This window comes from Drosophila montana, unplaced genomic scaffold, assembly GCF_035044405.1.
Source record: "Drosophila montana isolate Dmon_TW-CO22-7 unplaced genomic scaffold, ASM3504440v1 contig_2581_1, whole genome shotgun sequence".
In the NCBI taxonomy this organism is placed as follows: domain Eukaryota; kingdom Metazoa; phylum Arthropoda; class Insecta; order Diptera; family Drosophilidae; genus Drosophila; species Drosophila montana.
In genome coordinates this window covers 378,301-394,105 of record NW_026997444.1, presented here as the reverse complement: position 1 = coordinate 394,105, position 15,805 = coordinate 378,301, and the positions used below count along the sequence as shown (strand labels likewise).

Sequence of the window (15,805 nt, the reverse complement as noted above, 5' to 3'; positions counted from 1 at the left end):
GCTTCCACATTGCCAGTGAATGTTTTTGCCGCTTTACGCACTGTAATTATCTTGTGAACTGGCTAGTCTATAACTTTCGCAATGCCAAAGCTGTTAAAGAAATCATAAATAATGTATGGATAATGCATAATGATGGCCTGACGAGATAAAAGCCATTTGCAGGGAGACATTACATTAAATATGTCATTCGCCAAGAACGGACAATAACTTCTCAATTTAATGTCTTCCTCAAAGATCTTACTCCTTTCATTTTTGAACAGACTTTCATATTTAATGGTTGAATATTCCAAGCTCGATCTTAACTAAAATTCATAATTAAGTGTAAAAACTCGAAAAATACTTTCCAAAAGATTTAATATTAATTATTCGAATCTAAGTACGTAATCGAGGATGGAGAGTTATTTCATATCAAAAGTTTAGCATACTTCATAAAAACAAATTTATTCACCAAATGCCACCATAAAAAATAACAAAATAAATATTTGCAGTTGTATAGCAATTGTTATTCGACCTATTTTAGATTTAATGTTTTAGTATTATGCAATACAAGGGTAATAAAACTAGTTTTTCGCAATTAAATATATTTTTTATGTTTGTTATGTAATCTTAATTAATTTCAATATGATTGATATGGATTGAGCAGTAAGCGAAAAACCCTTTCAAAAACGTAGCGCATAATAAATCACCCGAAAATAAACGTGCACACGGCAGACATTAGTCAAAGAGGCCAAAAGCAGGCAGTCGTTATTGTTATGAGTTTTGTTGTTGCTGGCAAAACGCATAAACATTTTACAGCGCAAACAATTAACTAAAAATAACATAAAAGAGTAGGCACTGACCCAGACGGGGCCAAGAAACACACACTGAAATGATTTATGAGCGTCACAATGGCATTTCGGGAAAGTTACATAAATTAACACATGTCTTCCCCGTAATGAGTCAAGCCGTGTCAGCTGCCAGCCGAAGGCGGTAAAACAAGCTAATACACACTAATAATTAATGCGCTTCATAATTTAAGCTTCTTATTTTCGAAAAAGAAACTAATATTTCGGCTTATTCAAGTAAATTCAATCAATTTATAGCTAGTAAAGTAATATTTTAAAACTTGATCTCATCATACTAAATATGATTATTTCAAGTACAAAAATATAAATCAAATTTATTGTATCTTAAATGTCACCTTTTGTGAAACGACTGTTTTGAAAATGTTAAATATATTATTTTATTCCTTCGATTTACATATTATACCAGATTAATGCTATCATTCAATCAAAGGTTGTCGAAATTCCTGCCTAAAACCTTTTTGCGCAACTTATCAAAAGACAGAAGGAGAGTAGTATAAGATAGAACTATAAGAAGTATAAGACACATTGATTACTAGTAATAAGGGATTATCGATAGTCTGATTTCTGATGTGGAGCAGAGCGGACATGTAGAAAACCGCGGACTCAAGAACTCATTGAAATAAAGAATAAAGTTGAAGTATCAAATATGAATTATAATAATAAATAATCAACGTCATGGAATAAATAAAACAAATACATTTTGTGACAAGCTTTGGTGGTCATTATATTCAAATTTTGTCGAAAACTAACAATCAAAATATACATGTTCTTATAGGTCTTTACTATAAAAAGATTACGCCAATATATATTATAGATTATAGCCAGATTTAGATGTCTAAAAATATGTAAAATTTCCGATTGAAAATATGTGTACATTACCAAGAATATGATACAAGTTTGTAAACATATTCGTGAGTGTTATTATTTATGAATATGCACAAATCAGCCGTACATTTGCTATTTTAACCAGTTAAAGCGAAAGCGATACGAAAAGGCCAACTCTGGACCTGACAGCAGCAGAAGAGTTTATTTTTTTAACGGCAAAGAGAGTAAGCCACACGCAGAAAATAAAACAATAAAAACAAAAACAGGGCGAAATAATGAAACAAAAGAGCAGGCAGGAACAAATGGAAATGCTAAGTTCATTCAAATGGGGCAAGCTGAAAAGGCCGGCAATAAAAAATGTGTACACATGTGCCCCCAGGACAGTTCACAGATAGTCTAACACACGCTCACGAATGCACTCATGCCATACGCGAGCAGCACAAAAGGCCAAGGCCCAGATCCCAGATCCCAGGCTGAGGCCCAGGCCCAGTCTCCGGTCCGGGCAGACACTAATTCGATCCGATAATCATGGAGTCCCGCCAAAGGGCATGAATTGTAATTTCCTCTTTCGCGGAATTAACTGTCGGGCCTGTCGCTCGGTCGGTTGGCTTTGTAGCTCTGGCTTTCAATTTCTGTTCCCTTTATTATTGTTACCCTGTTTCGCTCACAATTTGAAAAACTGGCTGCCAAGCCATTGTTTTTGCCAGGCGCTTTGTATTTATGTGTCATATTTATTTATTTATTTAAAACATTGCGCTTTTGTGTTTTTTTTTTTGCACATTTGTTGTTCCTTTTATCAGTCATGTGCATCCGCTTCCACTGCAGGCTGAAAAGCCTGGAAGCCATTTATTGTAAGACATCTATTTTTTTTTGTATATCATATTATCCTTTGAAGTTTAGATACTGTCGAGTTTTTTATGAACTGTGTGGCTCTTAAGTTATACAGATAACAAGAGCATTATTCAGATGGATTACAAAAATCCTTTTACTTAGGTATATTATTTATAGTATACAATTCCTATTTATATTTGATGCATAAATGTTGAGAAACCAATGATATTTAGATCCTGGCAATATCAAAAACCTCGATAATAGAATCCGTTCCGTTTATCTTCGCAAATTTAAGTTCTGATTTTAATATCATTTGCAGATCAATTTACTTTTAGATCGGGTTTTCCATCTCTCTCTCTCACTCACTCTCACGTTCGTGATTTGCTTCAGTGATTATTTTTCTATCTTTATGTAATTTTTAGGGCATAAATATTGCGCTAAAATGTGTTTAAATACCACAGCCCAAGACTGTACCTGAAAATGTGCGGATATTTTTCCAATTTGGACTAGGTGGGAACTGGGAGAGGTAGCCAAAAAGTAAAATATTCTGCATCTAATCTACATACCAAATTTTGAACTTCTAGCTCTTATAAATTCCGATACATGCTTAAAAAATATCAATATAGATTGTTATCGAAAAAAATTATATAAAAATTTATATATATAAGATCGAAGTTCATACATACGTACAGACGGACATGGATAGATCGACTAGGCTATTGATGCTGACCAAGAATACATGTTTTATATGGCCTTCTGTCTTTTACATATAATTGCATTAAAACTATTATACCATTTTTACCAATTTCCAATGGGTAGGGTATATATTCATATTAATTTCATAAACCAACATACCCTTTTTATCCATTTCAATGGGTAGGATATCTATTCTTGTTGTGATTGTCATTCGTATGCAAAATTAACTTTTTCACTTTAGGGCACAGCAAATGTAGGCGTGATTAGTTCAAACTTTTTCTTAATTCGTCATGCGTCGAAAAATAGACAAGACATCTCCCAGAGGATAATATTCAGCTAGAATACTAAATGCCAAAGGACAGCGGATAACAAAACGCAGCAGATAGACTATTTTGACATACACCGAATAAAACAGAACTGAGCCGAGTCTGAATCAGAAGCATAATGTTTTTTGGCCCAGGACAAACCGTGCCATTTTTGCAGGGAGCGGGGTAAAAATAAAATCAGCATTTTTAGTAGTTAATTTAATTTATTGCTGCATTTTTATGGTTGACTTTATTGCATAATAAAACATAATTTACTGCGCCATTGAGACTTTTGCGTTTGCGTCGATAATTCTAAAGCGCAGCCATATTCCACGGCCCGGCCCGGTCCGGGCCAGACCGGGTCGGGTCGGTTCGGGCCGGGCCGGGCCGGGCTAGCAGAAATCGGGCGAGGCAAAGATGGCAGAGGGCTGGACGATAACTGCCAAGCAGACTTCGACTTCCACCGAGACAATTGGTTTACGTGTGCGGGGAGTGGAGCGTTTTTCGGGGCGTTCTTTCGCATGCCTCCCGGGCGCAGATGGAAGTTTTGCATATTGTATAGACGATGAAAAGCCAGCTAAATCAAATCAAGTACATACGGTTCCTGATTAAAGCTGAAATATTTCAGCTGACTGCGGCCTCATAACAAATGACATGATTTATTCGTATTAACATATACAAATATCGTCAATTTGATGGTTGCCATTGGATAGCCCAGTTGATTCCTTAACCCCTATTGGGACTCTACAGATTCATTCAACATTTACCACAGTTGCAGGTGGAATTATAAAACACATATTCACTTTCTTTTCCTTCTTGCAAAATAAGTTAAAGGCCGATCGCACGAAATGTAAAACTTGGCCCAAAAATCCGCATTTTCCAGCGAGAAAGCATGGATGCTGCGAAAAGTGTGAAACACGTCTCAAATTAATTTTCATTTCACTTACCAAAGTGATAGAAATATCTCTGTAATGAATATAATTCATACAATCGTTTGTATATATATATATATTGCATACAATCGTTTTTCGCGATTTTTATTTCACTCTTGCGGGTGAAATTTACCAAAACCGCGTCATGGCGTGAATCTCCATCACATAAGGGAATGACAGCAAAGGAGTTCCTAGCTCTTAGAGTTAGGGATGTGCGTTGATCACCAATATGCCAATCAATCAGTCAAAGACTTTTATATACACAGATTACAAGTTAATTTAAGTACATATCAAAGAAGCGACTCCTTCCGAATGTCAAAGCCCAGTAAACCGAAGAGTTGACTGAAATGAACTCTTGGTACTCTGTACGCGTTATTTGTGTGTTTCACTCTGCCGCAGAATTGCGGCCCATTTACAACTTGTAACAGAGTCATTCGATTTAAGCACCAATTAACAAGAGAACATCAACACATGATTACATTTCGGAGTCCTACCGCAACATAACCGACTTTCCACTGGGACCAACCGCTGCGAACAACACAAACATTCCATCAGAAAGTCACATATATTTCATCAGAGAGCCCATCAAATGGAATTGCATCACCGAGCCAGCCTGCTCGAGTTCTATAAAAGCCCAAACAGTTAGTGCAAGGGTCAACAGTAAAGTGCTGAGACCTCAAGATGCACCTACAGGAACTGTTATTGGTCGTGGCTGTGGTGCTGCCGCAGGGCTTGAGGGCGCTTCGCTATAGCCAGGGCACCGGCGACGAGAACTGCGAGACTCTCAAGTCCGAGATTCATCTGATCAAGGAGGAGTTCGATGAGCTGGGTCGCATGCAGCGCACCTGCAATGCGGACGTCATAGTCAATAAATGCGAGGGCCTCTGCAACAGTCAGGTGCAACCGTCTGTCATAACTCCGACGGGGTTTCTGAAAGTGAGTATGAAATAACTCCAAATCCGGCTCTAATCTACGCTCTATACTCTTGCCAGGAGTGCTACTGCTGTCGCGAAAGCTTCCTCAAGGAAAAGGTCATTACCCTGACCCACTGCTACGACCCGGACGGCACGCGCCTCAACTCGCCAGAGATGGCCACCATGGATATCCGCCTGAGGGAGCCCACAGATTGTAAATGCTTCAAGTGCGGCGATTTTACGCGCTAATCCCAATCACAGCTCTAAACCGAAATAAAGTTCCCCTCTCACGAGCTTTTGCCCAAATTCAACCATTTGTTGTTGTTTTTACCATCTGACATTCTAGTCCCTGGGGATGCAGAAAAACAGCTGTATGTTTGATTTGCTGATTGAAATCCAGTTGATATGGCTGCCAGGCACATTTGCCAGCTCAATTGTTGATGATGTTCGTGTTGATTTACCAGTTCCATATCATTTATAAAATATTTGCCCAACTCGCCAGAGGCTGAATATGCACAACATTGGAATATTTCCGCATCGCGAATGCCGAACCAAAGCTTTAGTTGTTGACACAGAAGTGTATTCTGTACAAATCCCTTCCGGATGTAGCTATGCAATTCAGTTTATTTAAAGTTACGAAGATGCTCGAAAACTTTCGATCAATTGGTCGGATCTCAAATAATGCCACAATGGCCAAGTGTATAACTAACTACGGTAAGACAGTTCCCGAACTTATTTAATAAATTTGCGGCTCGAAAAGAGGAAATATTGTGTGTAGATTTACACTTTTTCATTTTTTATTATTTGACATTTGGTTAATTTATTTTGCTCTAATTTGCCTGAATGCAAAGAAAAGATAGTTGAAAGTTGCATTTGATAAGGGTAGTTAATAGTTTAAGAGATTTTGTGTTTAAAAAAATTTGTTTTTCATAACTTGTTCCACGTTTTAATACAACCGAGTGTTTTTTATAAAAAAAGGGGCCTCTTATGCCTATTAAAATTCTTCAAAATGTTCAAAATTTTAATATTAAAAAAAAATCAACTTAAGCTCGATTATATGCTGTTGCATAGTCTAATGAGAGTCAAAATAATTGTTTAAGGATCTTTTTAGAAACTTATTTAAGCCCCTTTACGGAAAGACTCCACCCCTGAGTGTTAAAGTGCACCAATCCTTTAAAGCTCTGGATTGAAAGATTTTGGAACTGTTCGTTTTCTTACATTTTCAAGATACCTTTTCAAATGCTGTAGCCAGAAATCGCTCCTAACTATTTTTCGCAAGCATATCTTGTAATAAGAGCTTCCCTATGGCTACACGCAGAGATACTTAACATCGAAAGGTGCGTGACTCGATCGGAGCTGGTGCACCTCTCTCTCTCTCTGCTCCTCCTCCGAAGGAGAGTCCAAGCCGAAGATGCGCTAATGCATGTTAAATATAATTTATATTGTGTCGGCACGTTGCGCTGCTGTTGATGGAGCAACTGACGCGATGCCACCCAACAATGCCTCGCACTCCACGGCCGAAAGCTGATGGCTGATGGACGATGGACGATGGCTGATGAGGCTGTTGCAGCAACTTGGGCTGTTGTTAATAGGCGTGCCAGCTAAATTATGAGTTTCGCACACACGGACAGACGGACAGACGGACGGGCAGGCAGCTGGTGATTATACGGATAGCGGCAGAATGCTTAAGTAAATTACAGTGCGTGCAAATGTGCTTGTGAACATGGAATTATAATTTAGCCCGCAACTGCAGCAAGCGCTGCAAAATGCGCCCCAATTTACAATTAACCGATGCATGCGCCTCGTGCACTTACTTTTTAATCAACCGAAAGGCATACATAACTATACACTACACTATATGCACACTTATAGAGGAGTATTCGAGCTGAGGGAATATCTCGGCAACAACAAAATAACAGCCTGCAAGCTGTCTTCGGCCTAAGTGCAGTTTATACTTGATTATTATGTTTTCGAGACCTGTTTCCGGGTGGGTGAGCATCGACAGCAGCGCTCTGCACAGGGGGAGATACAAAGTTGAAGCTACATTGTAAGTAGCCATCGTGTTGGCTGCCTAATGAGTTAATTTGCAATTAAAATCATTTAAAAACATCCTATACAAGACTAATAGCGGAAACCCTTCGCTGGGCTGACAATTATAGACAGAGATAGTAAAACATATTAGCTACATTGTAAATAAGAAAAGACTGAGGACCCAACCAGGCTTGGCGAAAATGTATGCTATATTTGATCCAATACAATAAACATTTATAAAAGAAAAAAAGTAAATAGGTAAAAACTTTTTGACAAATATTTTCTAGCTTCAATCAATAGGTCTATCATATAGTAAGATTCTTCCTACCAATAAAAATATACTATATATGAAAAAACATGTTCATGAGCTTACATTATGTTCAAGATAATCATACTTATGGATCGGAAATTTACCAGGTTTTTATGTATGCTTTTTTGATCCAATACAATAAACATTTATAAAAAAAAAAGTAAATAGGTAAAAACACTTGACAAACATTTTCTAGCTTCAATCAATGGGTCTATCATTTTATATATTATATATTTGTAAAAACTTTTCGTGTATACTTAATAACTTTCATTATGATCCAGACAATCATATTTATAGATCGGAAATTTACTTGACAGATATTCTAGCTTGGATCTATAGTTCTATCAATGAAAAAACACTTGCGTGTATTCTTAAGAGCTCACATTACGATCAAGACAATCATACTTAGTTTTTTTGTTTTGTTTTTTGCTCCGTTTGAAAATCGGCAAAGACTATAGAGATATATTATATAGTGTAATCTGTCTAGTATTGTACACTAAATGCGCCCATAAATTTAGTTATATTTTCTGGTTGCCATTGTCTCGATTTCCAATGGTTATTTCGATTTGAAAAATTGATGCATATTAATTAGATATCAATAAAAGGGGGCAACAAAGCAGCCGCAGTGTCTATGAATTCGCATTATTCGATTTCTTCCGACTCTGCGTTTTTTTAATAAATGACTGTTAATTAATAACAAATCTGAAGGAAACAACAAAAACCAACAACAATCGGCCACATCTATAAGCATTTGCAGCTACTATACTTAAAGAAATCGAACATACTTTTTGTGTTCAAATGCGTTGATATTGGCAATTAATTTCCATCTTGGTCTCTGTTCGTTTTCAAGCACATATAATTTGTTTGCTGATTTGCATGATTTTGCAATTAATATCAAATCTGCCATCTCAGTCTATATCTCTCTCTCTCTCTCTGTGTGTGTATTAGTGTGTGTTTGTCACTTGCGATATATTTTGCTGTGTGTTTTTTTTTATTGAATGCCCAAGGCGGAATGTAAACAATTAACAAAAGCAGCGGCAAATCAAATTTAGTGATGAAAAAAGCTGTTAGTGTAAGATATGGCAACAACAACAAAAACAACAACAAGAAGAAGCAGAAGAAGAAGAAGAGGGCGCCCACATTAACGAGAGCTTAGATGGCATGACATCATTTATGGATCTCTCGATTATATCGGCACTTGAATGGGAATGTCTCGGGCCGCGAAATTTATTGAGCTTGGCAACTCTTTTGCCTTGTCATTAGCACATTAGTTTCACATTGATTGGAATTTATGTTGTGTTTATGTTTATGTTATGACTTTAGTTTAGACTAATGCTATTAACCACTTTTTGAAAATGACATCAGGCATTTTCGGAATTTATGCATTTAGCTCAGCCAGTTGATTTCGCCTATTCAATATAATTGAAACCAAAAGGCAAAAACCAACATCAAAATCTATTGAACGCAACTATAAGATACCCTGTACTCTTCACAGATCAAAGCTGCGAACTTGTTTTAAATGTTTTTTATATATATTTGCCACATTTTTTTTAGTTAATAGCGAATGTATGAAAGGAGAAGGAAGTATCTATAACCCCATATAGTGTGTACATCCTTTGTCAGCATAAAGATTCGAGTCGAGCGAGACACAAAATGTTGGATGTATCAGGTTATCTTAGAGTATACAGAGATCCAGAAGCCAGTCGTCTCCTTGCGGACAAAAAAGGCGTCTGATTAGGCAACAGCTTTCCCTCTGCCTAGGCGGACAAGGTCAGCAGGGAAAATCTAGACAGCAGCCTAGAAAGAGCTGGACATGACGGCAAAAGCACCTTGTCTGTGTGGGAATTCACAAGGATTCACATTCACATTCCTAGCTCTCCTCTGGCTTCCCTCGGACGTGGAGAAGGCGAATGCATTTGCTGACCAACTGGATGCGACCTTCAAGACCTTTCACTTGGCACAGTCAAGGACATCTTGGCGCTGACGCTAATCTTCAACTCCAAGCTCATGCTTGGCACTGAAAAAACGTGAAATCGTCAAAAGTCTTTGAGCGCCTTCTATTAGGCAGACTTCTGGAGCTTGACCAGGTCACGCGTCTGGTACAGAACCACCAGCTTGGCCTTAGAAATTCATACGGCTACCCGGATCAGCTCCACCGGGTAGTCAACCATTTGAATACTACGTTGGAGTGTTTCTCGACGTAAAACAGGCAAGGTCTGGCATGAGGACCTTCTTTACAAGCTCAAAGCCCTACTCTCTGCACCATACTTTAGAATCGTGAGTTCTTTTCGCTGGCAGGACGAACCTTCTCGGGTGTCAAAGGCTTCAGAGCAGAGATCTCCCGGTCGGAGATCAGATCAACTTTTTCAGCAGCCGCTACGCCGATTAGCTGCTGCGATCACCAGGATCCTAGCTGACCCCTTCACAGAGAGACGCCTCCAAGGATTAAACACAAACAATGTAAAAACCATTCAAGCTAACAAACATTGTTACCATACTTTATATTGCAGTCCTTCGCTTTGTGGAGATCAGAAGATATTGATCGATATTATTCTTAGTTTAACTTTCTGGTTTCGCTTAAATTTACTGATACTGAAATTCTAAATAATTAATTGGCTTCAATAAATTCAATGGGATTTCAGAAGAAACGACAAAGTTTGCACTTTTTTTGACATATATTAGTAAACGCAGCAGAAACAAGGCAAGTCTTTATATAGCAACCAAAAAGGATCTTAAATCGACAAGATTAACTCCATTTAACTATGTGTCCTTATGTTGCTTGATCTTGTCAAAAGACAGATGGAGAGTAGTATAAGATGGAAGTATAAGACACATAGAATTATAAGACATTGTGATGTTGAGCAGAGCGGACATGGAGAAAACCGCGGACTCAAGAACTCATTGACAGAAAGAATCAAGTTAAAGCATATGTATATCAAAGATAAATTATAATAAATAATAAATAAACAAAGTCAAGGAATGTAAGAAAAACCATCCTGGCAAATAAATACATTTTGTGATAATCTTGGTTATTTCTTTTATCCATTTCTATAGATGAACAAATACAAGAAAATAATAAACTAAGAGTATTTAAAACTTCGTTGTTCATTGTTATATTTTAGTTTTTTTAGTTTGAGCTTTGCGCTTAGAGTGCAACAAGAGACTGGAATGATTGTGAATGGATGTGAAGGGGTTTTTCGGGGGACGAGGAGGGACGAGCAGGGTCACCTGTCAAGTGTAAAAGCGCAACGAAGCGCAACGTTTTTGCATTTTGCATTAAATTTATGATTTTTACAGCTGACATTTGTTTGGGGCGCCGCTGCGAGACCGAATGCGAGTACGCACACAAATACGAGTACTCACACTCTGTGTGTGTGTGTGTGTGTGAGTGTGTGTGAGTTATGCCCTGCAGCATGTGCGTAGAGTGACAGAGCAGAGCACGTAGCGAACATATGAGTGTGACAGCAACAGCAGCGAAAACAACGACAGCAGCATATTTTTCAACCAGCAGCTAAAGCAACTGCAGCAGCAGCAGCAGCAGCAGCTGTCATAAGATGAAATTCGCGCGCGCCTGCATTTTGCATATTCAACTGCAACTGTTCAGGCTTTTATGGGGAGCGGGGTCAGACGGGGCACTTGCAACATATTCTAATGCGTTGCGACATGAAGTGACTGCAACGGCGACAGTTGCTGTTGCCGCTTGAGAGGCGGTGACAGCAACAGCAGCAGCAACAGCAGCAGCAGCAGCAGGAAGAGCTGGGGCACAGAAATAAAAAGTGAGCTGATTTTTTCCTACATGCCATGCCATCTATTTTCCTTCCTTCCCTGTCAACTGCGCTCTTTCTCTCGCCTGCCTGCCTGCTGCATGCAAATGAACTGCCGTCATGATAACCGGCAACAGTTGACCGGAAATGAGCAACTAACTAACCCGCTAAATGACTTTGAATAAAATGATAGCCATTATGTTGATGGGGAGCGCCTTTTTATACCGACTACAATTATAACTTATTGTGATTGCGATGCAACAGAATGAAGGGATGCTAGAAGGGTCGGGCAAATACCATTAGCACAAAACTGTGTTCTGGATGTTAGTTATCAATTAAAATAAATAGTCGAAGCGAGAAGAATTCTTCGGATGTGCCAAGCACCTCTAATCAGAGATAGCTACATGTTGAATGTCATTGCTATTAATATTTTAAATGTAATTATTTTAAAATTTTGCTAATTATTAGAAGCTTGAGAAGCTTACACATGACAGCATGAAACTCCGGAATCAACAACGATCAAATCAAAAGCCGACACAGAGAGGGTTTAGGAGTCGAATTTTAAGAGAAAAATGTCTACAACCACAGAAGAAGATTTACAGAATAGACAGCCATAAAAGATTTAAGGAGAAAGAAATCCTGCAGAATCTCGGCCAAATAATGTCAGATTTTGGAGTTTTATACCATTTTGGACTCGCAAGGATCAGTACTGTCGATTGGCATAAAAAAAAATGAAAATCTAAATTTTGACCCAAATCAACAAAATGGCAAGGGGTTACATCACGTTTTTTCTCAAATTCGGGGTCGGCGCGAAAATCAAAACTTATTGGTAATTTTCTTGTAATATCTCGGGTAAATACTGTCTGATTATGAAATGTTATACCTTTTTGAATTCGTAGGGATCCCTACCATCAATCTGCATTCAAACAAATTAAAAATCCATGGGTTACAAAAAGTGGTTGACCAAAAAACGATTCATTTGTAAAGTCAACCTTTTTTGATGATTTTTTTGAATATCTCGGCCAAATAATGTCCGATTTTAGAAGTTTGACCCAAATCGACCAAATCGATGGATCCAAGTGGATCCAGAGTCTGGGAAATGGAAAAGCTCTAGGTCCGATAACCGCCAAGAATTGAAATAACCATGGGGTGAAACTTGAGCCAAAACATAATATTTCGTTCATTTAACTTTTGAGCAGTATTTTTATGCTGGGGTGGATGTTGCGAAAATTCATTTTTGTCTCGAATAAAAATCCCGGACCTCGAGCTAACCAAAAAAAAAAAAATTATAACATGGAAAGGTCGCCAAATCCAGCATGAAAATAAAAATCGTTGCAAATGAGTCTGAAGCTGAAACTTTCACGCACCAAATCTTTGATCCCTTTTCCACTTACGAAGGGAGAGATTTTGCGAATGGAGCGACAGCACCTCTCAATTGAGTTTGAACAAAGATCTTTGGAAATGAATTTGAGGACTTGGGTGGTTACAGAGAGTTACACAAAGTTACATAAATCCGTTTTTGGAATTGATCCTAACTTGCTTAAAGGATTTCCCACATAACCCGGAGTTAACGTAAACTAACTACAGTTAGTCAGGACAAACGTCCGAGTATGAATAAGAGGTTTGGCCATTTGGAAAATGAAATTTGACAAATTGTTGATTGCCTACAGCTACATCTGATACTACACGACTTTGTTTAGCTAACATAGCTTTTAAAGCACGAAAGCACGAATAGTTAAATGACAGTTAAGAATAAAATGTATTAAGTAAAAAAGCATTAAATTGTAGCTTACATATGTTGCGTGCTGGCCTGCTGGCCTATGGCTACAGCTTTTTCCTTTTTGATCACATACAGACTGAAAGTTACACTTCGTGCACATTACTCATACGCCCCAGTGGGCAAATTTATGAACTCGCCCGTACACTTGAGTCGACGACATAAAGGCTGGAAGAAAAAAATAAAAAACACACAGACTACACTAACAATAAGTGCGTTTGTGTGTTTATTAGAGAGTATGTGGCAGCAAGGCAGCTTGTAAAATATGCCAAGGGTTAAAAAGTGTGCAGCGCATATAATTCATACAACATGAAAGTGGGCAAACAAACACGGCGAAATGGCAGGCAAAGGGGAAAGATCTCGGCATAAAAAAGGCCAAATGTGCTTGGGTGCAAAGAGGGCAAAAGTAAACGAGCGTTGCGAGCGCTGAGACATGAGCACAGAAAAGAAAACTTAAGAAAACGTTAGCTCCAGTTTAGCTACGATGTAATACCTTACAATAAACATGAGGCCAAGTGTATTAACTAAATGAATAAACTCGGGCACGCTCATTTTCTACAAATTTTTTACAAATTCTGTCTAGCTTAGTACCCGATATATCTGTCAAATGAAGCACGTACAAATTGTATTCCAGCAATTTCACACTTCTGGGTGAAATTTAAAAAAAAAAAAAGTTATATTATGTATATTTGTATTTTATTATATATATTAAATATCCTTGCCGCCAAGGTGAATAGACTTTCCGGATAAGGAACAGAAAAGTTCCCCAAAATCAAAAAATTTCAAATACTCTAATTGTTTACTAATCAGTCAGTTTTTTTTTACTAAAAATCGAAGCTAATCTCTGATATTAATTAACTAGCTAACTAATTTCCAGAAAATCCATTTCTGCTTGCTGGAAAGAATCCAAGAACTTAAACTTTCTCTGAGGAAAATATGATTCGAAGATTTTTTGGGCCAAGTTTTAAGTTTTCTCAGATTAATTAATTATTTGATTTTATTTATTTTATTTACATTCGACTATAATGAATACGCGTCATTTTTAAAGAAATTTGTGTAAATTTATTTGATCGTTTTTTCGCAAAATCCATCACATTTGGGTGGAAAATGCGGGACAATGGTTTAATGGGCGAAAGTTTATTTTTCGCCTTTTGGATTCTCGCCGAATGACTAAAAAGGAAGCAAATCGTAAATTCCAACTTTTGGTTCCTTATTCGATATAAAAATATTTTCAAATAGACGCAGAGTTCAAGATAGTACGGGTAGATTTAAATTTTATACGAGCGAGAACTGGGTAAAAAACAAATGTCTACAATTATAAGCTCAAGTCTTGCACGGAAAAAGCCTTCAAGTCATTTATGAGCACAGAAGGAGGATCTTAGTAAAAAGAACGCATGGCAAATCCACTATCGCAACAAAACAATTAACGTGAAGGACTTGAATCTTTATGTAGCCTGTTCGGCACAGAATATACAATAATCCACTTAGATGGGCATTTGTGTTTTGTGCCTAAAGAGCCCTTTCCGGTCAATTATGTGCTTGGAGATTTTTGGGCCCGCATAAATGAACTGCTAAAATGCTAACAAAAACACAACCAGAATGTTTTCCGGCTCCAGTCCCTTATTTGTCTTTTGGGATTTTTCGGCCACAAAAACAAAAGGACAACTGCAAATCCTTTTTTGCTGCCCACATGTGTGTGGCCGCAAATTCAGTTAGCCACTTAATTTTGTGGTCGGCAAACACACAGAAATCTACACGCACACACGCACATGCGGCACTTAATTGAAAGCTCAATTGTTTTGTCGCTGCTTTTCTGGCTGGTAATATAGAAATTTAATTTAATCTATGCGAAATGCGCGATTAATCATTTACAAGTATTCACAAATTTGATAACCTTGTTATACTCTGAAGCCATTGAAAATGGGCAAAGAGGGTATAATGTATAATGTATTTGTGCAAATGTATGTAATAGGCAAAAGGAAGCATCTCTGAGTCCGTCTGTCTGTCCATCCGTCCGTCTGTCCGTATGTATGAACGCAAGGATCTCAGCACCTATAAGAGCTAGGGACTTGAAATTTTGGCTGTAGGTCCTCCTAGTGCCCGCGCTATTCGATAACTGGCCCCGTTTCCAAGTAATCGATAAAAATCGATATCGAAATCCTGTTTTTTTTTAGCAATTTTGGTAAATAATATGAGCTAGAGTCAACAAACTTGACATGTTGCTGCTAGAATAGTGTATATATATATTAAGTATCTTTCATTTTATACCTATCAGCTGTTAAAAGAAGAGGTTTCAGAGTATCCCCTAGTCGGGAGCTCCCGACTAGAACCTCTTACTTGTTTTTTAATAAAATAATTAAGTTAATAATATTTAATTAAAGAGTGTTAGTTAAGTCCAACTAATTATCAATTCAGCAAAAGAATAGGAATGCAAATATTTCATCAAGAACTTCTTCTTATTCATCTATGATATCATATCAATATCGAGCACTATTACTTAATTTTCCTAGTCAGCGAAGAAAAAGCTTTCTAATGGCCACATTTAATTTGTGCTGATGAAGACAAGAGTTTTATA

At 37.6% G+C, this 15,805-nt stretch overlaps 1 protein-coding gene across 1 annotated transcript; it reads left to right on the top strand.

Moving 5' to 3' along the window:
* Positions 1–5,024: 5,024 nt before the first annotated feature.
* On the top strand, positions 5,025–5,597 carry Pburs (Partner of Bursicon). Its single transcript, XM_064683030.1, has 2 exons — positions 5,025–5,370; positions 5,427–5,597. The coding sequence occupies exons 1-2, from the start codon at positions 5,116–5,118 to the stop codon at positions 5,595–5,597; spliced, it is 426 nt and encodes a 141-aa protein (XP_064539100.1). The 5' UTR covers positions 5,025–5,115.
* Positions 5,598–15,805: the final 10,208 nt, after the last annotated feature.